This window comes from Ceratotherium simum, chromosome X, assembly GCF_057802395.1.
Source record: "Ceratotherium simum simum isolate JZ-2026a chromosome X, ASM5780239v1, whole genome shotgun sequence".
In the NCBI taxonomy this organism is placed as follows: domain Eukaryota; kingdom Metazoa; phylum Chordata; class Mammalia; order Perissodactyla; family Rhinocerotidae; genus Ceratotherium; species Ceratotherium simum.
The window spans coordinates 117258348-117283193 of NC_141940.1; the positions used below are offsets into that span (position 1 = coordinate 117258348).

The following is a 24846-nucleotide window of genomic DNA, read 5'->3' on the forward strand; positions in this document are numbered from 1 at the left end:
TTCTACTTGAACAGAGAAAGAGAGAGAAAAGTTTAGGATCTTATTCTGTGAGCCTTAGCCTTTGGAGGCAAAAAATGCTGCCTCATATTGGACATTGACAACCCCAGCAGCATTTAGCAGTTGTGGGTGCTGTGTTCAACTTTCCTACAGAGAATCAGGGAAGCAATGGTCTGTTGCCTCGGAAATCCTGTTTAGTCTTGTGGCATCTTAAGAACTTCCATGACTGATTTGGAGGAAGCTACACCTTAAGAGCAATTACTTTCTTTCATATTTAGATATTTTATTCTAAAAAAGTTGTATCAGAATATGAAGGCCATAGGTAAAGTGAAAATAGTTGCCATGTTAGGGAAGTGAGAGTAAGCATTATTTTTCTTTGTTTTTTAAAAAATTCATTTTACATTGTTGTTACATTATTTTTTCAATAATAAATTTATAAAATAGTAACCACATGACATAGCACTTCTGGTAGGTCATGGCGAATGGACACTCAGCTATCATGACGTTCATAAACTTGTCCTTATGTAATTGATCTATTCTTAATAGATAGATTCAGGTAATTAAGGATGATTCTTTAATGTTTAGATGTGTAAAGTAAATCCAACTTTTAAATTTTTTAATAAATAAGCATTTATTAAATATTTAGTTATTTTCTTCCTTCTTAGTTTAACTATAGGGACATGACTTATCATGTTACTCAAGGCCATGAGCTCAGTTATGCATCTTTCAGCAATTTTAGAGACCTGCATGGTACTCAGCATTGCTCCCTTCAAAGGGAAGGCTTGTGGTGGGACAAAGGTCCACCACCCAATAAAAGCTGTTTCTTGAGCAAATTCAGTCACTGACTGGGGGGCTCATGGTGGGAACACCATGTCAACTGATACGTCCCACATGATAGGCCTCAGTTTGACCATTACACTTGGGATTTAACATTTTCCCCTTATGGTACAGTTTGACCTCTTTCTGTATGACTGATTTGTTAATGACTTTTTATGATTCTTTATGATTATCAACTTGGTAATAGCAAAAAATATGTTTTAAAGTTACACCAGGACAAGGGGGTTACACCATGAGCCTAAGGGAGTTTCAGCCAGATTTTTCTGTCCTGCAAAAAGAAGACATCAAGGGCCCTCTCCCCAGTTTTATGACAATACAATTACTAAAAGCAGAAACAGCTACATAATTTGCAGGAACTAGCACAAAATGAAAATGCAGGGATCCTTGTTTAAGAATTATTAAGCACTTCAAGATGGTGACAGCATAGCATTAAACCAAGCATAGAGCCCTTGTAAGTGTGGGTGTTCTCAAGACTGTGCAGGTGGCATGCCCATGAAGCCAGCCCTAGCCAAAGGCTTATATTCACACAGTACCTCTGCTTCCAAGCAATTCAAACAATTGTGGTAAAGTGATTGTTCTGATTCTCCTGGTACCTTTGGTCTTCATAAAGGAATGACTAAGGAAATGGACACTGGAATGTCTGCCTGGGTTTGCATCTCTGCTTTGCCACTTTTACTAGCTTAGTGACCTTGGGCAAGTTAGTTGACATTTCTGTGCTTCAGTTTCCCATAAAACAAAGATAACCATGATACATCCCTCATAGTCTTCTTATGAGGATTGGATGTGTTAATATCTATAAAGTACTCAGAGAGATGCCTGTAAACACTATAGAGTGTTTAAGTAAAAAATTTTCAAGTGCCATTACTCTGTAGCAGGCTAGGATTTGTGATTTCAACTATCTTTGACCAAAGTCCTGCTATAGCATTGTTTTCATATCGTGCTGATTGGTTCCCTAAAAGTAGGATGACCAGCTGTCCCGGTTTGCCTGGGACTGAGGGTTTCCTGGGATGCAGGACTTTCAGCACTAAAACCAGGCAAGTCCTAGGCAAACTTGGATGGTTGGTCACCCTTCAAAGTCTGATTCACCATGTTGACAAGAAGAGGTAGAATCATTAAAATAACTCTTTGTACTTAGAGACAGAGAGCAAGAGAAGGGGGGGGAGAGGGAGGGGGAGAGAGAAAGAACAGAGAAAGAGAACACGTACGTATTGCCAAGAATTGAGGACTGTGCTTGGAGCTGAGGCCCATTCGGAAGGGTATCTTCATTTATCAGGTGAGGAAAGAAGTAGGATAAGAAAGAGATTTTTATCAGACTGTATTGAAGGTACCAGGAAGGAAAAGGATATTGTCCGTAGGGTATTAATTTTCAGTATTGCTTTAGTCCTGGCCACTAGAAGCTCCTGCCCTTGGGTATGTGCTTTACAGGGCCCCACTCTGTTCCTCATCCCACTATGCACCTCCTCACAGGGCATGCACCGATTTTATTTAACAGTGTGTTAGCTTGTTTATAACTTCTACATATTTGCATCTGTGATATGTGGACTCTTGCTCCAGGCACTGCAAATGTTAGGGACAGGCCTGTTAGCATGAATGTCCTCTCCTAGTGAGGGCTAGATTGTCATTCCTCAGATGAAACTTACATCATGGTCTGGGCCTCCTGGAAGAATTCATCTTCTGACATGGAGCCCTCCTTGATCATCTTAACAGCAACATCATACTGGCCCTTCCACTTGCCCAGATGGACCACTCCAAACTGGCCACTTCCCAGCTCCTTCAACAGGGTAATCTCTTCTCTTTTCAGTTCCCAGAGTCCTAATACAGCAAGACAGACATTCTTTAGGACAAGAATAGAAGGTTTTGGGGCTAACAGCTTCCCAAGAGATTTTCTCGCCAGTGAGAGTTTCCAATTGATGATATGAAGAACTGCAAGACTTTTTATTTTAAGCTGCTCACTTAAAAAAAAAAACCCTTAGTGATGTGGTCTTATGACCTTTTAGACCACATGATAATGCCACCAGGACAATATTGTTCTTGAAGCAGCTACAGTTATTAACAGGAAAGCTCCCAGTAAAAACACTTTGCCAACCAGAGGCATCTTGGAAAGACTCAGTGACAATATGTGCTCGATGCCCTTAGCTTGGTAAAACATTGTTATATTTTCTTATAAAACAAATTAAACTGTGATCTGGGTGGATGTCATCATCTTAAATACTCAAGGTTGAAGACTGGCTCTCCTGAGCAAGCACAGAATCCTGAAGAAGAAAGGACAGGTAATGGGGTTCTAGAGGCTGATGATTGGGTTTATTAAGAAGAAAAATCTGACAATCTTTTTGGTAATGCTGGGGAGATTACAGATTTAGGTTGGGAGGACAGAAAACATTTTTTTTAAGAAAAAGAACAAATATGTTAGAGCTGAAGCCCTGCTTGGCACAATCTGAACAGGGACCTCCTTCCTGTCTTCTCTGTTTTTTCAGTAAATTAACCAAAAATGCTGAGAAATGGAGTTTAATAGCCCAAGGGCATGTCCTTACCACTTCCCAAGGACACGGAGACAGGAACCTTGTTGGCCTTGGTCGACACAGGGTGGCGGAGTCGTGTGATCATGCCTGCAATGGAAACAGCATCATATCATCACATCATCACATCACCTCACATCACATTACACCACGTTGGCTCACACATCTGCTCATGCTCTCTCCAGAGTAGCTGAAAAAGCCCAGAGTTCAGGATGTTGTGATGCAAAGAATCCATTCTGACCATATTCATCCTGTAGTTGTACTAATTTGTCTTTGACTAGTTAGTTCAATGTAAAGCAAAAATTCAAAGAATAAAACCACTTTATGTGACTTTAAAAAATCCCATCGAAGTTAGTTGCTTGATGGAATTTTTCATTTAAAATTTTTTCCCATTTTTATTTTGCTATCTCTCTATAGTCCTGTATTTAAATATGTATACACACAGCACACACATTTGGCAAAAAATCCAAACAGTTTAGAAGGGTAGAAAATAAAAAGTAAATCACTTGAATTTTAAAAAATTGAACCTATTACTAAATTGCATTAAATGGTCAAGTCATTTTAAATGTTTGCATTGAGTTATGGTAAAGCTGTGTCAAAATAATCATAGTATTTATAGTGGCTTGAAAGAACTCATTCAAAAAAATGTTTTTTCTTTAAATGTGTGATGCTTTCCAAGTCATGGGAACTATCACACATGTCCTTTTTCCTCCTTCCTTTTTCTATATGCTTGTTTACTTTTTATATGAGTGGTCTCTAAACATTTTAAATCCTGCACTTTTTTTCTTTTGTGAGAAAGATCAGCCCTGAGCTAACATCCTATGGCAACCCTCCTCTTTTTTGCTGAGGAAGATTGGCCCTGGGCTAACATCCATGCCCATCTTCCTCTACTTTATATGGGACGCCACCACAGCATGGCATGACAAGCAGTGCATTGACGCGTGCCGTGGATCTGAACGTGCGAACCCTGGGCCGCCGAAGTAGAGCACGCGTACCTAACTGCTGCGCCACCAGGCCAGCCGCAATCCTGCACCTTTAATCAGCAAAAAAAATTAGCGCACTCCTCCAAAATATGTATATATACAATTACTGCTTAATTGATACATTATGTGAATCATAAAATATACTCACAAATATAAAACTTAAGAGAATGAAATTTAAAAAACAAATCTAAATAAACATTTTAATATTTTCTTTCTATACTCTGTGACGTTTCTTGTGCATCCTCTGGAGTACAGTCATTCCATTTGGAGGTGTCTATTTATAAAATATCTTTTCCAAAGGATACTTTTGAGGTGCTACAGGTTAAAATAACCAATTGAGGAAATTGAGACAGAGGGAAAATACAAGCACCAAAATGGAAGCCAAGAGTAAGGCCAATTCACCTATGTGCATGCAATCAGGTCAGATAGAGTTGAGCAAATTTGATGCTGAGCCCACAGCTTATTTTTACTCATTGTTGGAAATTCATCCAGTTACTATTCATAAGTGGCACTAGTCTAGAAAAGACATTTAGAGGGGATTTCTTTTTTTCATTTCTTCTTTTTCCAGCTTTATTGAGATGTTATTGACATATAACATATGTAAGTTTAAGGTGTACAATGTGATGATTTGATACATGTATATATTGAGAAATGATTACCACAATAAGGTTAGTTAATATCTCCATAAGAATGTATTTCTATATACATTTTCACCAGCTGATTAGGCAAAATTTGAAAAGAGTAATAGCAACCAGTGTTGGTGAGGATGAGGGAAATTGCTGTTGGTGGGAGTGTATATTTCTTCTTCTTTTTTTTTTGCAGCAGAAGATTCACCCTAAGCTAACATCTGTTGCCAATCTTCCTCCTTTTTTCACCCTTCCCCCTCCGAAGCCCCAGTACATAGTTGTGTATAGTTGTAAGTTCTTCTGGTTCTTCTATGTAAGCCGCTGCCACAGCATGGCTACTGACAGACCAGTGGTGTGGCTCTGTGCCTGGGAACCAAACTCGGGCCACTGAAGCGCCCGCTGAACGTTAACCACTAGGCAATCAGGGCTAGCTGGGGAGTGTATATTTCTGAAAAGCATTTTACAATGTCTAAATTTTAAATGTTCTTAGCCATTATCTCGGGAATTCCACTTCTAGGGAGTGTGGCTACAGAAACACTCTTACAGCTGCACAGAGCTATGTGCGTAGGACTGTACACTGAAACATTGATGCGATGTGAAAATATCAATAGAGGGTTAGGTGAATAAATTATGGAGTAAGTCTACAATAGAATTCTAGGTAGCAGTTAAATAGAACAAAGTAAGCTATATATATACTTGCATGGAAAGACCTCTAGGACATGTTGAATAAAGAAAGCAAGCTAAAAAGTAGTATGTGTCAAATGACCTCACTTCTGCAAAAATATAATGTGTGTAGTTACATATGTGAAATTTATTTTTATATATATAATGAATAATAAGTGTTAGTATCAGCATAGAATAAAATTCTGTCAGAATAGACACCAACTTGTCCATGGAGATTACTCCTCCAATGATATACATTTCTATAATGTTCGAATTTTGCAAACAAGTTACTTCTATAGGCAGAAAAAACCTGCAAATATTTTTATAAAGAGAATCTCTACTTCTAAGTCACTCAACTCCATTTTTTCTGGCATTATAGAGTGCATAATGTCATATTCCAGGAAATGTAGGTTACAAATCACAGCAGGCATAGGACCTGAGAGCATTCTTTCCCTACTTTCACGGTTCCCTATATAATTGAAAATATTAGGAGGATCAGTAGTATCCAAGAAAAGTGATATTTATCAACAAGGACCTATAAAAGAAAAACTGAAAAAAATTACCTGCTGAATTGTGTTGATGATAGTGAATAAGCTTTGGAATGGAATCAAAACAGTAGTTTTCTGCCAGGTACAATTTGTTCTCAGGATTTGTATGCACATGGTAATGTTTGACGGTTCCTTTCTTATCACTAGAAAGGAGGAAAGAATGTTAGGATGTTTTTAGTAAACAATTGAAGCTTGATTAAACAATGGTTCAATAATTCTTTCAGGTGCATTCGCAAATTTTGAAGAGGGAAGTCAGAGAGGGCTTCTCAGTTTTGACATCTGGTGTTTTTCTGGAGGTATCCACGACAATCAGTAGTTACGGAAGGGGACTCCTCTCTGAACTCAACCTATCCTTGTACACATACAGAATTCACGTACAATAAAATTCCAGCCTTCTGGACTGTTCCTTCCTTAGTAAGTATAAAGCTGGAATCTTCCTTTGATGATTGACAGCAGTTCTTGCAGTTCTGCAGATCCTGCAGCTCTTCAGGATCATTATTCTGAACATCAATTCTCTTTTAGGATAATAATGGAGATAAAAATATGGGAGGCGAAGGTGATTAGGCTGTGGATGTTCTCACCCAGAGCATGGGCGAGAGGCTCTTTTGGGAGTGGAACGTGCAAGATGAGGTGGGTGGGGATCTCCTTTAATTCTTCACATGAACTTGTATCTTTTTCACATAAAACATATTTTTTCTTTTGCTCTACTTGTAGAAAATAGTGGTGAATTGATGCACTTGGTTTAGGCTAATCAGGAAGGATACGCCTGTCTTAGATTTTAGAGCATGGCACAGCAGTCAAGAACTGGGCTTGAGTCCAGTTCTACTGCTTGCCAGCTACCTCATCTGGTTGTTATAAAGATTGGATGAGATTATCTACATATCAATTTGCACTATGCTTCATGCATAAGAAACTGTTAATAAATTGTTGTTGCTGTCATGCCGGCCTAGTTAAAACTGCAATTAGAGAAAGGAGAAAGGGTGCTTCTCCTTGGTGCAAGTGGCTAATTGGCTCTTGGTCTCAGCATGAGATTCACTCAAACCCATTGATGGTGTTTCATAAAAGAAGACTTCTGTATTCATTGATTGGGATTACTTTAATTTGATTCCTCATCTACTTGCTAATTTATCTATCTGACCACCTTCAAAAATGAATCTGGTGTCAAGAAGCTTGACTAGGAGGACTTCTGATATCAGATTTGGCTGAAACTGCAGGGCCAGAGGGCCACAGAGCTTTTGCTACTCAGTGAACCAAGTCTTCCTCTGGTTCTTATGGGGTTGGCTTTAGCCAGCATCCGGGTGTGCAACCTAGTACATGAGGTGCTCCCAGGATGTAGCTTTTGGCATTGGAAATGCCATGTGACTGCTTAGGGTACATCCAATTTCCTGAAATTGGAGGTAGGTACCCTAAAAAAATTCTCAGAATGAAATAACTTTTTAATCACTTAATTATTACAAAAATACGTATATGCACCATGGGGCAGGGCACATGAAGAGGGCACCAAGGCAGAATGACCATTCAATTCCACCACAAAAAAGGGTCGCACATATAGAAATATTTTCTTTCAAATGATCCTAATCAGGATTTGGCCAGATTCTTATTCCAAAACATTGGGAGTTTCAGTGTAGAGACAGGGTGTGGTTGACGGAATACGAACTCTCCTGTTGAAGGCCAGGCCTCAAGTTGGTCATTTATGAGCTTTGCAGGCAGGTCTTTGTAAGCTCTCTTTGAACCTCAATCCTCTTATCTATAAAATGGTGCAAATAAAATTAGCTTTCCTATTTGCTTTGCAGGATGATTAGAAGAAACAAAAGAGCTAACAACCAATAGGAAATTGGCTTGTAAAACTCTGGAGGGGGATCCTGATGTTGGTGATGATGACTTACATGAGATGACTGTGGGTGTCTTATACGCCTTAGTGTTGGGGTGGGGGTAGTGGAACAGGTAGAATCACTCTTTCCCAACGACAGCAACAATAATGGTAATTGCTAGTACTTTATTAAGTGCTTACTATGTGCCAGGCACTGTTCTGATCCAATACATGAATTAACTCACTTCATTCATAGAGAGTAATAATCGTTATTATAGCCCCTTTTCAGAAGAGGAAGTTGAGGCACAGAGGTTAAGAAACTTGTTCAATGTCATAATGCTCTGAAATGGTAGAGTCAGGATTTGGACCCAGAAGTGCAGCTTCAAACCAGAACTATTAGCCACACAAAGAGGACAGTCCCCTAGAAAGAAGCTCTCCAAGAACATAGCTACACTGATTCAATCTTCTGCTAACTCTGCCCCTAAGGGAAAGACTTAATAAAACCAAACTCTGGGATAGGTTTCTCAGCTCAGCAGGTGGCTCAGGCCAAGAGTGTAGAGTGTTGCTATTTTTCTCTCTTTCTAGGCTTACGACTGAATCGTGGGGAATAACCCAAGATTCCTTTAACAAATGTTTACTGAGGCGTGCTGTGCACTGGGCACTCTGCTGCTGCCTGGGATAGGCAAGAGGTGATCTGCAACAGAACAGCCTCTTGGAAGTCAGGAGAAAAAAGGCAACTGCAAATGGTCACATCCAATAGAAATACTTTGATCCAAAATTCCAGGGTTTAAAGATGGTGTCTTATCCCAAAAATGTGACTAAATGACAGGCATATTCAAAGAACATACTCAAAAGATAAAAGAAATAAATTCATGTCATACTTACTTCACAGCCTTACTAAATAAGGACACTGTGTACATTCCCGCCTGGCTGGAATTTCTAACCATAAATGCTCCTTCTTTTCCCTGAAAAGAAACGTACATGTGGAAGGAACAGAAAACATTTTCATTATTCTTGAAAACTATTTTTCCTGGTAGGTGGTAGGAAATTAGATCTTTTAGATCCACTTTATATGTCATTGATGGCACAGATTATCCAACAGTTGGCACAGAAGGAGACCCACAGTTTAGCTTTTCTCCTTCTCTCACTCAATTTCTTTCTTTCTTTTTTTTTTTTTGGTGAGGAAGATAGGCCCTGTGCTAACATCTGCCAATCCTCCTCTTTTTGCTGAGGAAGACTGGCCCTGGGCCAACATCCATGCCCATCTTCCTCCAGTTTATATGGGACGCCGCCACAGCATGGCTTGCCAAGAAGTGTGTCAGTGCGCGCCTGGGACCTGAACCGGCGAACCCCAGGCCGCCGCAGCGGAGCGTGTGCACTTAACCGCTTGCGCCACCAGGCCGGCGCCTTACTCAATTTCTTTATAGCTTTACCCTGTGTGCTTCAACTTTTCCTTTCTAGTCAATTTTTAACCCTCTCTGATAATTTTCTCTGTTTTGCATTTGTGCAAGCCTAATGTTTTAATCTTTTAGAAACAAAATTTAAAACCGCATATCACCATATCACGCTCTTGGAAGGTTTTAGAAAACCAAAGATGCAGAACAAATCATTTGTTCAAGTTCTATGCTCAACTTGTCTTTCTTAATGACTTGTGCTAATTCTAAGCAGACTCACCTTCAGAAAGAGCAGATAATAAACTATGAATGTGACAAAATACCGAGTTAGGTAGTGAAATCATCACATTCTCACTAATACCCCTCAAAGAAATAATTCGTGTGTTCTATTAGGTTGAACTACATCATAGTGTCATTTTTGTAGGTCAGAAGTTTGAGGTTGGTAATTCCACATCACTTGGTAGACATATTCCCCGTTCCATCTGCTGTACTCTGGTTTAGGTGCTAACGAGCAGTGACAGAGCTGAGGTAGGCTCTTACACAGATGGCCCCCAATAAGTCATCTCTCTGTGTTCATGCCCTGTGTAGTCCCCTCCCACGTTAACTCTGGGCTGGGCCACATGACTTGCTTTGGCCAGTAGGATATTAGCAAATGTGACAAAAGCAGAGACCCAATAAGTGCTAGCACTGAACTGTGGGGCTTGTCCTCTTCAACCACTGCCTTGAGATCACCATGCTGGAGGAAGCCCAAGTTAGTCACATGGAAAAGAACTATGGCACCTCGGTTGACTGCCTCAGCTAAACCCAACCCCTTAGTCAATCCACCAGCTAAATGCAGCCACCCGAGTGATCCTAAGCAAAACCTGCAGAACTGCTGGCCCAGCTGACTCACAGAATGGTGAGAAATCATAAATCTTGTTCTTTCAAACCACTAAATTTTGAAGTGGTTTACTACACAGTGATAGATAATGGAAACAGAGGAAGTGGCTGTATGTGAAGGGCCTGGTAACCCATTGGCTGGATAGGCAACACTATGATGACTTGAGCAACACTGTGATAATTAGCAATAAAGTTTCTATGAGAAGTGCATTACCCTCTGGGCCCAACAATAGAAAGAGATTCTTAGAGGCTATTTTAGAGACTAGATTATTTACCTTTTGTCTCAGTAACTGCTCAGATTGTGACCTGGAGATGTTGCCTGCAAACCAGCTGCAATAAGAAGGAATTCCGTATTTGAGAATTAATAATGGTTAATTGCATAACTTGTCACTCAACTTTCTAATCTATAAAATGAGGTATTGGCCTAGATCAGGGGTTTCCAAACCTGGCTGCTCAAGAGAATCGCCTGAGGAGCTTTTCAAAAATCCAGATTCCTAAGTCTCCACCACCCATTTATGATTCTGGGGTGAGGCCTGCATATCTATATTTTTAAATGGGCTGGCTTTAAGAACCTTCGGCCTCCTTCTAGGTGATCTCTAAGTTCTCCTACATTTCACTATTTTCAATGAGAGCCAGAGATTAGATTGATGAAGAATATTCCGATGGGAAAGTCATGATTGCCAAGGATGAAAGTTCCTGTCTTTCAACCCTATAATTTTCTTTTAATAATCCAATAGAAACACACCTCATAGCATCTATTTTCAAAGCAAATGCTTCTCTAAAAAATATATTTTATTTACAGAATAGCAATAGATAAGCATCTAAGGTTATATTAAGACAGAAGCAGTTGTACTGAACTGAGAAAAAGATGATGTGGGACAGCCAGGTGTAATCTTCACATTTTGCCATTTTTACTAATGTAACCGAGAACACCATGTCTTACTTTATATGTGGAGCTCAACAGGCGACAGAGTTGTTTCTTATGTGAGATCAACAATGTCTGTAGTCTTTTGGCTTTGGCCAAAACATCATACTAAGGCAATGAACAGGGTGTGACGTGGGACAGGGCATGGGTTTGGGGGCTTGGGAGGACCTTCTGGCTAAAAAATAACACCTGAGGAGGAAAGAAGTACATGAGGAGAGTGAGGGTATATTAGGCGAGGGCAAGGTGTCAGCTGGCGGCCAGTTCAATGAAGTAGAAAGAGCCTTAGACCAGCCAGCTTGGAGGTTTGTGTTCTAGACACAACTTCCTAATAAGTAGTTGTCTGGCTTTGGACAAGCCACTTAGACTCTTTTGACCTTGGAATTCCCCATTTGTAAAATTAGGATGAGGGTTGAACCCGATTAGTTTAAAGTCTCTTTGGGGGGCCGGCCCCGTGGCTTAGCGGTTAAGTGCGCGCACTCCGCTGCTGGCGGCCCGGGTTCGGATCCCCAGCACGCACGGATGCACCGCTTCTCTGGCCATGCTGAGGCCACGTCCCACATACAGCAACTAGAAGGATGTGCAACTATGACATACAACTATCTACTGGGGCTTTGGGGAAAAAAAGGAAGAGGATTGGCAATGGATGTTAGCTCAGGGCTGATCTTCCTCACACACAAAAAAAGTCTCTTCTAACTCTACCCATATAGATACTGTATAATTAACACTTGAGATATTAACTGATATTTTTTATTAGCTAATATTTTAAGGTAATCATAGCTAATTAAAAGACTCATCAGGGAATATAATCCAGGATGTATGCCTACGGGAGATAAAAAAGGTGATCAGGAATAAGGAGAGAGGCCTGGAGAGGCGACGTGAGATTGTGTATTATACCTGCCCCCCGCCCATACATACACACACACACACACAAACACACACACACACACTTTGCCTGTGTCATAATTTTGCCGAGGCATGGCTCTGTTTGTTTTAAATACTATTTCAGCATTTCAATGTCAGAGCAGTAGAGGCTTAGGCCTAGTCCTAAGTCATGATTTTCCGTCTAAACCTTGGTGCCTCAGTCTTTAATGAGGTGGAGTAGAGTTGCTCATGAAGTTATGGCCAAAAAACAAGTGCTTCAGTGACACTGATGGAGCAAGAAGCTGGGGGCACCAAGTAGGGAGTAAGAAGGCTGAGCCCCAGATCACATAGCCCTGTAGTCCTGATCTCCTTTCAGCATCTCTTTGACTTTGAAGATGCCAGGTCCTTCCTGATCATTTCTCCAATGTACACCTCTCACACACTATTTGATTCTAGAAACGATGGAGATAGAGACTGTCTATATGGTCAGATTTGAGTTTTCTGAACCAAGGAAAGACTTCCAGTTCGTCTAAATGCTAAAGACTAAAATCCACAATGAGAGGTTCATTCCCATTGGCTTAAGTCTTTGTTATCTGTTAAAGTGCAATTATCTTTGGATAATTTTTGTGCTGGTCTTTCTCAGTCTTTCATGCCTTAGTTTGAATTATTCCATCAGATGCTTGCCTGAGGGTAGATGTTAGGGAAGAAGACAGGGCTGAAGAGGAGCTAGAAGATGGTGAAGAGACCATGATGCAAAGGGGTGGGGAGTATGGCATGTCTTCCCCAATGTGACAGGTAAGCCTAGGGCCAGGCTGGGTTAGAGGTAAGAGGAAAAGTTGAAACAGTGGTATGTACTTTATAAAAGCTTTCCTTGCACTTATAGCCAATAGATCAAGAACAGAACTAGAAATATGCGTAATCCTAGTGTTCAAGTGAATTGGTTGCCATTGGATAACAGGTGTCTGAGAGATGCAGTATGCCTTATTACTTCCACCTCTCCTTAATGCCAATCTTTAAGTCCAGGAGACTCATTTGTCCCTATAAGTAGAATGGTAGAATCTTAGATTCTGGAAAGGACCTTAATGGTCACTTAGACCAACCTGTCTCAGTATAGTTGGGATGATCACAGATTCTTATTTGCCCAGAAGAGTCCAGTTTATGCCTGATGTCCAGGTATAACAATTAACAGTGCACTCTTTCTCTCTCTAAAGTGTCTACTTTAGATGTTAAATAATAAGGTCACCCTAGGAATAGGAATCTCTCAATATAAATGCTATCATGTTCAAGTCTCAGTTGTGCTACCTTATAAAATTACTGAATCATAAATAACTTCAAAAGTTGGACTCAATGCTAATAGCAGCCTTCAATCATCATCCGGCGAGAGGTCTCCGGGGAAGAAATAATCAGCAGAAATGTCTTATGCTATATCTATGAAGACAAGGTGAAATGAAGGGGACACCAGGTATACAATAAATCTAATGAATATGTGCAGCCAATGTAGATAATCCACATTGGGGAAAAATATTTTCATTAGTAACAACCCAGCTCATTGTCACCTGCCATCCAGATAAATGGCCCAGAACCTCACATGAGTTTACCCATGTAAATATGGCCCCCTGAGCAAGTCTGAGCCATCTATTTTAATGCCTTTGGGGAAGAATAGAATAGAAACATCTATGTTTAGTTTTAGAGGAACACAGAGGACTTTCAAAACTCACTCATAGTCATCCAGGTTTTCCTCCTCTTCAGATGAACTTGACTCAGGGAATCCCCTTAAGAAGAGAGAAAACAACATGAATACAAAAAACCACCCAGAAATCATCCAAGTGCCTAGCAGTGCGATATCAAATCCCACCCTGCTTTCATCCATGTAAATAAAATTCAGACTGTTAGGTTTCCCTTTTTGCCCTTGGGAAGGTATCAGTAAAGTGAAGAGAGAGTCACTCAAAAGTTGAGCTCATGCCCAGTCTAATGAGAAATGACTCTGATACAGGAGGTCCCCAGGAGGTCCCCAGGAGGCCCCCAGGAACACGGATTTCTTTGACTCTTAAGAAGAGGGTGCTCATGAAATAGATGAAGATGCCTTCAGGGACAGCTGGGGTATAAAGTTAAAAAAAAATCTCAGGTTGTGTATAGAGCTATTCTTAGGGAAGAGTTGTTCAACTCAAGGTTGTTTTTCCTCCTGCTAGAGATGCCTGAGCCAGGTATATTAATGTTCATGCTGACACCAGAGTAGATCATGAAAGATGAATCAGAAAAACCAGTGTGAGGAAAACTGTAACCCACAAGTCATGGATTCAGACCAGCTTAAGGGTTCAGAGAGGCAAACTAGATGGATTTTTTCGGTTTATATTTACTTTAAATGTAAAGTTTAGGTGCAAAATCATTGCAAATTTGGTTAGTTTTCCTGCAAATGGAAGTAAAGGAATATCTGAATTTGATTTACCATGACATCTTTGAGGTGCTGTGATTTACATTTCTTTCCCTTTGGTTACTGCATGCAAAATCTTCACTGTTACAAAAAAAGATACATTTCATAAATTTACGTTTATTTATAAATGTTAAATGACAAAAGTAATTTCGTTAGATATGTTTTAGCTTTATTTAACATTTTGACCCATACATTTCACTTGGTTTGGAAATTTAAGCTAATGAGTCATTTTCACATTTTCATCCTCGCAGGGACTCCAAGAAAAAGCAGTAGTTTGACGGTATTCCTAAACAAAAGAGAATTCTTAATAATGGCTCATAATAACCCCAAACAACAGAAAACTTGGGTTAATAAATCATCTTGGCGGGGTTTGCCTCGATTTTCTTGTAGATATGCAAGCATTTTGTCACATATATTTTAAGATAAGGTATTTTCCTCTATGCTGTTGTGATTGCAATTAGAAGTCTTGAAAATACTGATTTTTTTTTTTTTTTGAGGAAGATCAGACCTGAGCTAACATCCGTGCTAATCCTCCTCTTTTTGCTGAGGAAGACCGGCTCTGAGCTAACATCTATTGCCAATCCTCCTCCTTTTTTTCCCCAAAGCCCCAGTAGATAGTTGTATGTCATAGCTGCCCATCCTTCTAGTTGCTGTATGTGGGACGCGGCCTCAGCATGGCTGGAGAAGCGGTGCGTCGGTGCGCGCCTGGGATCCGAACCCCGGGCCGCCAGTAGCGGAGCGCGCGCACTTAACCGCTAGGCCACGGGGCCGGCCCTTGAAAATACTGATTTTTTAACTCCATGTGGACACAGATAGATCTGCAAGATTTTCATCATTCTCTGCCACTCATCACTTGATCTCTTTCATTTTGGGTGTTAAGCAGAGCATGAGAAGGTGCTTACCTCTCCAAGTCCAAAGGGTGTTTTATTTGGAATGCAGGACCTATTTCCTGTTTGCCTTCATATCCCAGGCTCTTTTTCAAAATCCCACTTCACAGTGACAAGCTTCCTTAACAAGGAAGTGCTCCTCTGGCTCCATTTCAAGGAATGTCTGGAAAAAGCCCTCGACACTGGAATGCCTCCCTCTCCGCCTTCCCACAGAGCCTCGCTCACTAACGGAGCTTTTTTACTTCATCTCTTCCTGAGAAAACTCTTATTTAAAAATGCTATGCAATTTATTTAGCCTTTTTGTTGTTTTTAAGAACACGTGGAGAATGTCCACCAACAGCACATCTCTTGGATTTATCCACATAATAGAATACTATGCAGACATTCAGAATAGTCAGGTCGGTTGCACAACAATGTGAATGTACTGAACACTACTGAACTGCACGCTTAAAAATGACTAAGATGGTACATTTTATGTTATGTTTTACCACAATTAAAAATATTTTTTAATTAAAAATTAAATATATAGTCATATATTCAAACGGAAAAAATGTCCAAGATGTTAAGTGAAAAGAGCAAGTGGCAAAGAACACCGTGTGGTGAGAACTTGATTTTTTAATTCTATATATCTGGTGGCATGAGCATAGAAAACATTTTAGAGAAATGTACATTGAATGTTCTGCAATGCTTTAATGGTAGCATGAATTATTTTGCTACTCAGAAAAAAAATAAAGATTGCAAAGCAGCTCAGATGAAGACAAGTATGAATGACAGAAAGTTGATAAAAAGTATTATCTATTTATATGAGCTGAGAAACATGACTGCATTTTTAAAATTCAAGCCCTTTGAGCAATGATAATAATTCACTCACACATGTAATGCTGCTCATGCTAAGAAGCGATTAATCAATCTTTTGTTCGGACAACTAGCGTTCTGAAGTTCTAGGGAAAAATCCAGGGTTGGGAGCAAATCTTGGGTGCAAAGTCAAAGGGGGTGTCAAAAAACTTGGTAATCAAGATAAGTAGTGTTTTAATAAATTTTTTTTTCCTGGGGAAGATCCACCCTGAGCTAACATTTGTTGCCAATATTCCTCTTTTTGCTTGAGGAAGATTTGCCCTGAGCTAACATCAGTGCCAATCTTCCTCTATTTTGTATGTAGGTCACCACCACAGCATGGCTTGATGAGTGGTGTAGGTCTGTGCCTGGGATCTAAACCTGCGAACCCAGGCCACCAAAGTGGAATGTGCTGAACGTAACCACTAGGCCACGGGGGTGGTCCCTTAATGAAATATTTTAAAAAATAAACATTGATGCAAAAAATCCATGATGAACAGCATATCAACATTTTAAATAAAGATAGGATCTGGCAATCCATGAGTTGGCAGCTCTGCAGGAACCCCATGTGAATCAATAGTGCTGAGTACTTATTTGAAAACTAGTCAGTCAGTTTCACTGCACAACTCCCTCAATGAATCCCTGGGGATCCTGGCAGGGAGGGGACCTGGCACAAAGTTGACATGACACCCATTCTTCTTGGTTCTGGGCTTATCGATTGTGTCCTTCCACAAGTACACCGGGCTGCAGGCAAATAAATGGAACCCGTCCCCTCAGGCACTAGATATAGATTAATATATTTGGATTCTAGCTCCACTTGAGATTGAAAGGTACCATGACTTGTTATACTGAAAACAACTGCAAGAATACACTTATATTCTTTCAAGTTCCATATGGCCCTGTGGCTGTATCATCACTACAGTGAGGCATTTCCTTTAGGTAAAAATGATGAGGATGGAAAGAATAAAAGCACAAGGGAGAAAACAAAGAAAAGAGATACACAGCGAGTCAGAGAGATGCTCTACATCCATTGTGGGGAAAGACAGACATTGGTACCCTGTATAGATGCTAATAACTGGGTGAGAAGATGTCAGATAGTGAACAACATGAGAGGGGGGAAGTATGAGGCAGCAGATAAGGAAGGGTAGTCACTTAACCCTTTCTCTATTGTCATCTTGCAATTCAATTCAATATTTATTGAGCATCAAGTGTGGAGCCAACTCTGTGCCAGACCCCAGAGACACACACAATTTTAGTACTGCCTGCAAGGTAGTTTCAATTTTGGCTTTAGGTAGCATCTTTTGGCTTAAAAACGTGAGAAAACTAATCACGCCAGGAGAGGCGAAGGTGGACATCCTGAGAAGGTAAGCTATGGCCTTTCTTCAAATGCTACTTGTCATTTGGCCAGTGATGCCTGAAGCACATTACGAAAGTAAGCCCACTCTAAGCTCTCTCTCATATAAAGGATATATTTTAAAGATTTAGAGTTCTGTAATGTGAAGTTAGTTGAGGGGATGGTGGGGAAGAAAGAAGAGAGAATAAAATGTTCAAGTGTTACAGTCACGCATCACTTAATGACAGGGATACATTCTGAGAAATGTATCATTAGGCGATCTTGTCATTGTGCGAACATCATAGAGTGTACTTACATAAACCTAGATGGTATAGCCTACTATGCGCCTAGGCTCTATGATACCCATCTTATGAGACCACTGTCGTATATGCAGTCCATCATTGATCAAAATGTCATTATGTGGTGCATGACTGTACTTAGATCATTAGATAGGATAATCTAAAAGGAAAGTCCATGCTGCCCGGTCCCAGTGGGGCCACTGTTTTCCCAGACTTCTGGCTCAAGCACTGAACATTTTCTGAGAGGAAAGCCCTATCTCAGCTAAGACCTGTGTGGACAGCTTTGGGGCTGAGGTCCAAGGCAGTGAGGTAATGTCTATCCTATATGCTGGACAGGGGAACTAAAAGCTGAGTTTACCTTTTCAGTTTTCTTACTTGCCACCAGTCAGGGCAGTCTTCTCTTGGAATATACCGCATGTTGACATTTGACTGGGAGCCATAGTTTTTCTTTGAGTCACTGTCATGCTGGGCTAAAGTCATACTTGAAGATGGTTCATCCATTCTGAGAATAGGAACTGCTCGAGGAATCTTCAGCTTTGGAGGACAAGAGATTTTAATATATCACAATGAGGCACAGATTCATGTACTGGGAACTAACAACAAAAGTATATCAGCTCTTAAATTAAAAAGAAAAGAAAGAACGAAGGAAGGGAGGGAGGAAGGGAGGAAGGAAGAAAAGAAAGAAAGAAAGAAAAAGAAAGGGAGAGAGAGATAGAGAAAGACAGACAGAAAGAAAGAGAGAGAGAAAAAGAAAGAGAGAGAAAGAAAGAAAGAAAGAAAGAAGGAAGGAAAGAAGGAAAGAAGGAAAGAAGGAAAGAAAGAAAGAGAAAGAAAGAAAGAAAAAGAAAGAAAAAAAAGAAAAGGGGGAATATTAAGTATTGGAAAAGATATGGAGCAACTGGAACTCTCATAATTTGCTGGATGGAGTATGAAGTGGTATAACCACATTGAAAAGCTGTTTGCAGAATCTACTAAAGCTGGACGTGCACATACTCTGTGATCCAGAAAATCTATACACATATCCAGCAATGAAATCAAAAGACATATAAAAGAATGTTCACAGCAGAATTATTTCAATTAGATAAAAACTGGAAACTACCTAAATGCCCATTAAAAGGATAAAATAATAAACATATTGTGGTTGTAGTAGGCTAAATAATGTCCCCCCAAAGATGTTCATGTCCCAGTTCCTGGAACCTGTGAATATGTTACCTTATATGGTAAGAGGGACTTTGCAGATGTGATTAAATCAAGGATCTTGCGATGGGGAGATTACCCTGGATTATTGGGGTGGGCCAGATGTAATCACAAGAGCCTTTATAAGAGGGAGAAAATAAGGTCAGAGATTAGGGAGAAGATGTGAGGATAGAAGCAGAGATCTGAGAGGAACGAAGATGCTACCCTTCTGGCCTTGAAGATGGAGGAAGGGGCCAGAAACCAAGGAATGCAGGCAGCCTCTAGAAGCTGGAGAAGGTAAAGAAATAGATTTTCCCCTACAGCCTCCAGAAGGAACACAGCTGTGTAGACCCATTTTAGACTTCTGATCTTCAGAACTATAAGAGAATAAATTTGTGTTGCTTTAAGTCACTAAATGTATGGTAATTTGTTACAGCAGCAATAAGAAACTAATACAGTGGTATATTCACACATGGAATTCTATACAGCAATGAGAATAAACTACAACCACATACTAAAAAATGGGCAAATCTCATAAACTGAACAAAAGAAGACCATAAATGACTATATACTTCATGGTTCCATTTATACAAAGGTCAAAACCAGGCAAATAATCCATGATGCTATAAGTTAGTCTAGTGAAGTCTCTCAGTGGGATGTACTGACTAAAAGGGAACATGAGGGTACCCCTGGGGTTCTGTGATGTTCTGTTTGTTAATCTGAGTGTGGGCTATACAGATGTGTTCAGTTTGTGAAAATTCATCAAGCTGAACTCTTAGGACTTATATACTTTTCTAAGTGCATATTATACTTCAATTAAAAATTCACATAAAAATATATACAAGCTCTGAATTTAATTTTTTCATACTGTATTTTACTTTTTTTTTTAGGGATTGACATCCCGGGAATTTCAGTTACGCGGGACACTGCTGTTTATGAGCTGTGAGGTGGTTCTCTCTAAAGACAAGTGCCGTGGAATGTTCCCTAAATGGAAATCAGAACAGAACAGCGAGAAAGCAGATTTTTATTTTCCTCAGCTCATAAAGTAAGTCCTCTATTGAATGCTCTGGTAAAAACAAAACAAAGAAAAACATGCTTTTCAAGATACTCTGTCTGATCCCTTATCCCTTAGGGCAGCTTATAATCAAAACAGACTTAGGAACCCTTGGCCACTGATTTGCATGACTGATAATTTTCAAAACATTTCCCAAAGAATTCCTTGCCAGAGACTAGATGCAATGGTTTCTGGCTCCCAAATTATCTTCCACTCTTAGATTTGTTTAAAACAAACTTTATTGGAGTTTAGTTTATGTACCATAAAATTCAACCTTTGTAAGTGTAGAATTCAATGACTGTTAGTAAATTTGTCAAGTTGGGCAACCATTACCACAGTACAGTCTTAATAAACTTCTATCACTCCTATAAGATTCCTCGTGCCCATTTGTAGTCAATCCTCATGCTCATCCTGGCCCCAGGCAACCACCAATCCACTTTTTGTCCCCATAGATTTGCTTATTCCGGACATTGCTCTTAGATGTTTTACAGGGCCGTAATTTTCAAGCTTCAGAACCAAAGCATGTATCCAAACCAAAACAGCGATGTTGCTGATAACAAAACAAAATACCCAAACCTTAATACGTGTATTAGTTTCCTAGGGCTGCCATAATGAATTAGTACACATTTGGTGGATCAAAACAAGAGAAATTTAGTCTCTCCCAGTTCTGGAGGCGAGAAGTCCAAAATCAAGGTTTCAGCATGACCATGTTCCCTTTAAAAGCTCTAGGTGAGAATTTTTGCTTGCCTCTTCCAGCTTCTGGTGGTTCTAGGCATTCTTTGGCTTGTGGCAGCAGAACTCCAGTCTCTGCCTAGGTCTTTAAATGGCATTATTCTCTGTGTATCTCTCTGTGCCCTCCCATCTTAAAAGGACACCAGTCTTTGGATTCATGGCCCATCTTAATGTAGTATGATCTCATCTCAGTTCTTAACTAATTACATCTGCAAAGACCCTGTTTCCAAATAAGGTCACATTCTGAGGTTCCAGGTGAACATGAAATTTGGGGGACACAATTCAACCTACTACAATAGTGGATTTCCTTTTGCCCTTCATGTTGGTTCACAAAAACTATGTGGTTTTTACTTAGATAGAAAGATAGGAGGAAGTGTGTGTGAATGTGTGTAGCTGAAAATAAGTACCCAAGATACCACAGAGCCGATGGATGGGTGGAGACACTCCTTTGCTTTCAGGTGAGCTTCCAGAGGACCACTGGAAGGCGATTTTACGTGTCTCCTGGCATTTGAGGAGGCTGACACCTACCTGAGAAGCCTAAAAGCAGGAGGCTATGGCTATAAACCCAAGAAAGCAGAGCAAAAGGAGAGCAGCAGCCTGTACTTCGAGAGTGAGCCACAGACAGTTTTACTAACCAGAGCAGTCAAGGTTTTGTTTGTTTTCCTGTAGGCCAACTCCACCCTTGGGAGAGGGTTGGCTGGGAGCTATCTTGAAAGAAACTGCCCCAGATTGGTAAATTGACCCAGCAGAAAGACTGAGGGCTAGAAACCTAAGAACTAAAGGTCAGGACATTTCCTCTGTCATAAAACTACATTTGGATCTGTACCCCACTGGGAAACCCACAAAAGTCTCCCATAAGGTAAAGAATCAGCATTGGAAAACTGTCTCACCCAGAAGGCACCACTACCAAATCATGATGGGACCAATCACATATGACTGTCTCTTTTTCATTTGACCCCCTCTTCCTGGGCCCCAACCCCGAAAGGGTCAAAAATCTCAGTCTCTCCATGACCCCTCCCCCAAAGTAGGCTGCCCTCTGATGCAGACTTGAGCTGGGTGAAGGGGAACGGTTTTAACTTGGAAAGCTGTTTGGAGTAGTATGATTATGTCCCAACACTGGTTGGGACAATTTAGAGGCTGTTCTCATGACTACTAGTAATTAGGAAAATTTATGTCATCTGAGAGTGACTGGAAAACTATGGAATCTCCCTGAGATTCTATCCAGAGAAAGAGAAGAAAGCCCACTGAGTGGGTTTGAGGGGATAACGGAGGGAAAGAATTATGTTGTTTTCCACTTGTGCCCTGTGGGGCCCCATTGCTTCACCAGGACACTTACGTGAGGCAGTCTTGACCATGCTGGTGGTAGGAGAGGAATGACAGCTAACAATAGTTGCCTGTTATGTGTGATGCCGTCTTAGGGACTTCTCCCACATGCACCCAGTTTTTGGTGACTATTTATGTGCTTACAGTTTAGAAAGAGGCCCAGTTATTCAATGCAAAAATATAAATGGTTCTACCTTTGAATTTATTATTTGATACTGCCATTGCTATTGGTGATAGCTCACGTTTTTTCTCTCTTTGCTGAGCAGTCTGAATAAAGCCTATGCTTTCTAGTCTTGAATCTGGCAACTCTTGGTTTATTTAATATATTCTGACTACGAACAAAAATTTAAATGTTGACTTACCACTCTGTCTGGGAAGACGGGAACTCTGTATTTCTCTTCATTGGTTGCAATGTGCAGATCAGCATCTGAAAAGTAAAACCAAGTAATGTCAGAAGGAACTGTAAATAAAATAAATCAAAACACGCAATGTTACAAATCAAAAGAATGAACTAGCTTGTGTGAGCAACACTCCAGATTAAATGAATTTAGACACAACATCTAGAGTGATTCTGGTGCTTTCCTGTATAACATCCACCTCAAACACCACTTCTCCACCATTGATTTTCAATATCCTCCCAAAATGGATAAAAAATTAAGGTTCCTCTAAAGCCTATAAACTAGTAATTTATACCACATTTCCACTTTGTATTTGAGTAACAGATATCTAATCTCGTTGGGTAGTACCTGCGACCCTAGGATTCAGAATCCATGTCTGACTCCTCTTTGATTGGCTTATACAGGATGCTTATAAATAGCTACTTTATAAGTGAACAAACTTATCCTATGCTTTTTTTTCCTGTACTTGTGATAATTGTTGGTTTCTCTTTCTACCCACACATGTAGATAGATGTCCAGGCCCTCAGTGTGAAGCCATTATATGCCTTATATGTGGGGTGGCCATGCTCAACTTACGTGTAGGCCATGTACCCTGGAAAGATGGTGGTCTGGGGCATTTTGGAGACAGAAGGAAGCAAAGACACTCAATTGTTTCCTTCCTAGCAGCAGTGCCCGTGGGCTGCCCCGTAGCTCAGCAGAAGAGGCCAAGGGAGTTAGTTATACTTGGGCAGATAGACAATATCCCAGCTGCTTATGAGCCGTAACACCGCTATATTCTGTAGTTTTCTTCAGAGGCTGGCAAAGAGCCTGTGGCACCCAGGACACATGGCAGGTGCCATCCAGACGGAACCTAGGAAGATAGTCCCAAGGCAGTGCTCGCTCTGGCCTTTTTCCTGCTCTTTCCCAGGGAGTTAGGGCATGGTCAGAGCTGGAATCTGGCCTGCTGGGTAATGATGCCAGACCGTAGACAGAGTAATTGGGGGAAGTGATTAATGCTGTAAGGAGACATTACTTTTCAGCTCCTCACAGTGGAGGGAAGATCTACATATAGTAAATTCTCTATAGTTCATTAAATCATTATAATTCATGAATACAAAGGGCAATGTGATCTAATTGAGATTAATAAACGTTCATTGTGCAGTCTGAGATGGAAAACACAATGAATATTTATTCATTGATTTTGTTGTAAAATTATCAGTAACGTTAAGATAATTGTCAGGTGTCAATACTCTATGGAGTGAATTTGAATGATATTTCATGTTCCTGTGTGTTTTAAGTTCGTGAAGTATTATTATGCAGCTGATCTCAATCAATTCTTTAAAGTCATTGTAATCCAAGCATATTTTGTCCAGGCTGGTAAAATTGTTACTAAAATAAGTTCTCCTTTTTATTTATTGACGACTTCATGTTGTTCAAGAATGATACACTTTTAAAATATAAAAGACTGCCTCATGTAAGTATCCTGGTGGAGGAATGGGACTCCATAGGGCACAAGTAGAAAACAATATAATTCTTTCCCTCCGTTATCCCTTCAGAGCCACTCAGTGGGCTTTCTTCTCTGTCTCTGGATAAAGTCTCAGGAAGATTGCCCTAGGAGTATAACTGGATAGAATCTGGTTGTACTTAAAGCAAACTTTTCACTACCTTCTCTGATGTTATTAAGAAATCAACAAACATTTACAGAATGGCAAACCACTTGAAATACATCTTTTAAAACTTGGCCATCCAGCATGTTAGTATATGTGGTGATTAAAAGTGTTACTTAAATTTTATCTTTTGATTTTTTTAAAAAGGATGCTGGTTTTTTTAGTTTATAATTTTAGTTTATGAATCATGATGATATGTTCACCACATTCTACCTATTTGGAGTTTATCTTAAACTAGGAAGAATTATGGGAGGTAATAAACAGCTCCTCGCTTGATTCATGATTCCAATTTAAAAAATATTTCTCAAGAAACGAAAGAATGGCAGATGCTAATATTGTTATTATTTTAATGAACATGACTCAGTTGACCCTAGAATTGGACTTCATTTGCCAGATAGCATCTTCGAGGCTGGATTTTCATGATGCCAACCAATCTGGTACATCTCATTTTCCTGAACTGGCGAGCTGTTCTGGCATGGGGCAGGTTTGCCTAATGGGGCACCATCCACCCAGGGCCCAGCCCAATAGAGGGGTCACATTACATGCTTCCCAGAGAGTACATCCCGGGGCTGCTTTGCAACTCTGCTGGCAGCACAGGAACTTCCCGTCCACGAAGAACCCACTGTGGTACTTGATCAGCAGGTGGGGGTTGCCCCTTATCTCTGGGGAGCAGGCAGGAAGAAAACACGAGGTG

General features: G+C 40.2%; 1 protein-coding gene across 1 annotated transcript in view; it reads right to left on the reverse strand.

Annotated features, from left to right (window-relative positions):
* Positions 1-24846, reverse strand: part of BMX (BMX non-receptor tyrosine kinase) — a 51551-nt gene that overhangs the window by 11892 nt on the left and 14813 nt on the right. The window contains exons 5-14 of the mRNA XM_004435148.3: positions 24695-24814; positions 22471-22535; positions 18182-18357; positions 14486-14551; positions 13758-13811; positions 10529-10583; positions 8866-8945; positions 6186-6313; positions 3366-3440; positions 2475-2646 (exon numbers count right to left, since the gene is read on the reverse strand). Coding sequence (XP_004435205.2) covers positions 2475-2646; positions 3366-3440; positions 6186-6313; positions 8866-8945; positions 10529-10583; positions 13758-13811; positions 14486-14551; positions 18182-18357; positions 22471-22535; positions 24695-24814 — 991 coding nt within the window. The remainder of the gene's footprint in view (positions 1-2474; positions 2647-3365; positions 3441-6185; positions 6314-8865; positions 8946-10528; positions 10584-13757; positions 13812-14485; positions 14552-18181; positions 18358-22470; positions 22536-24694; positions 24815-24846) is intronic.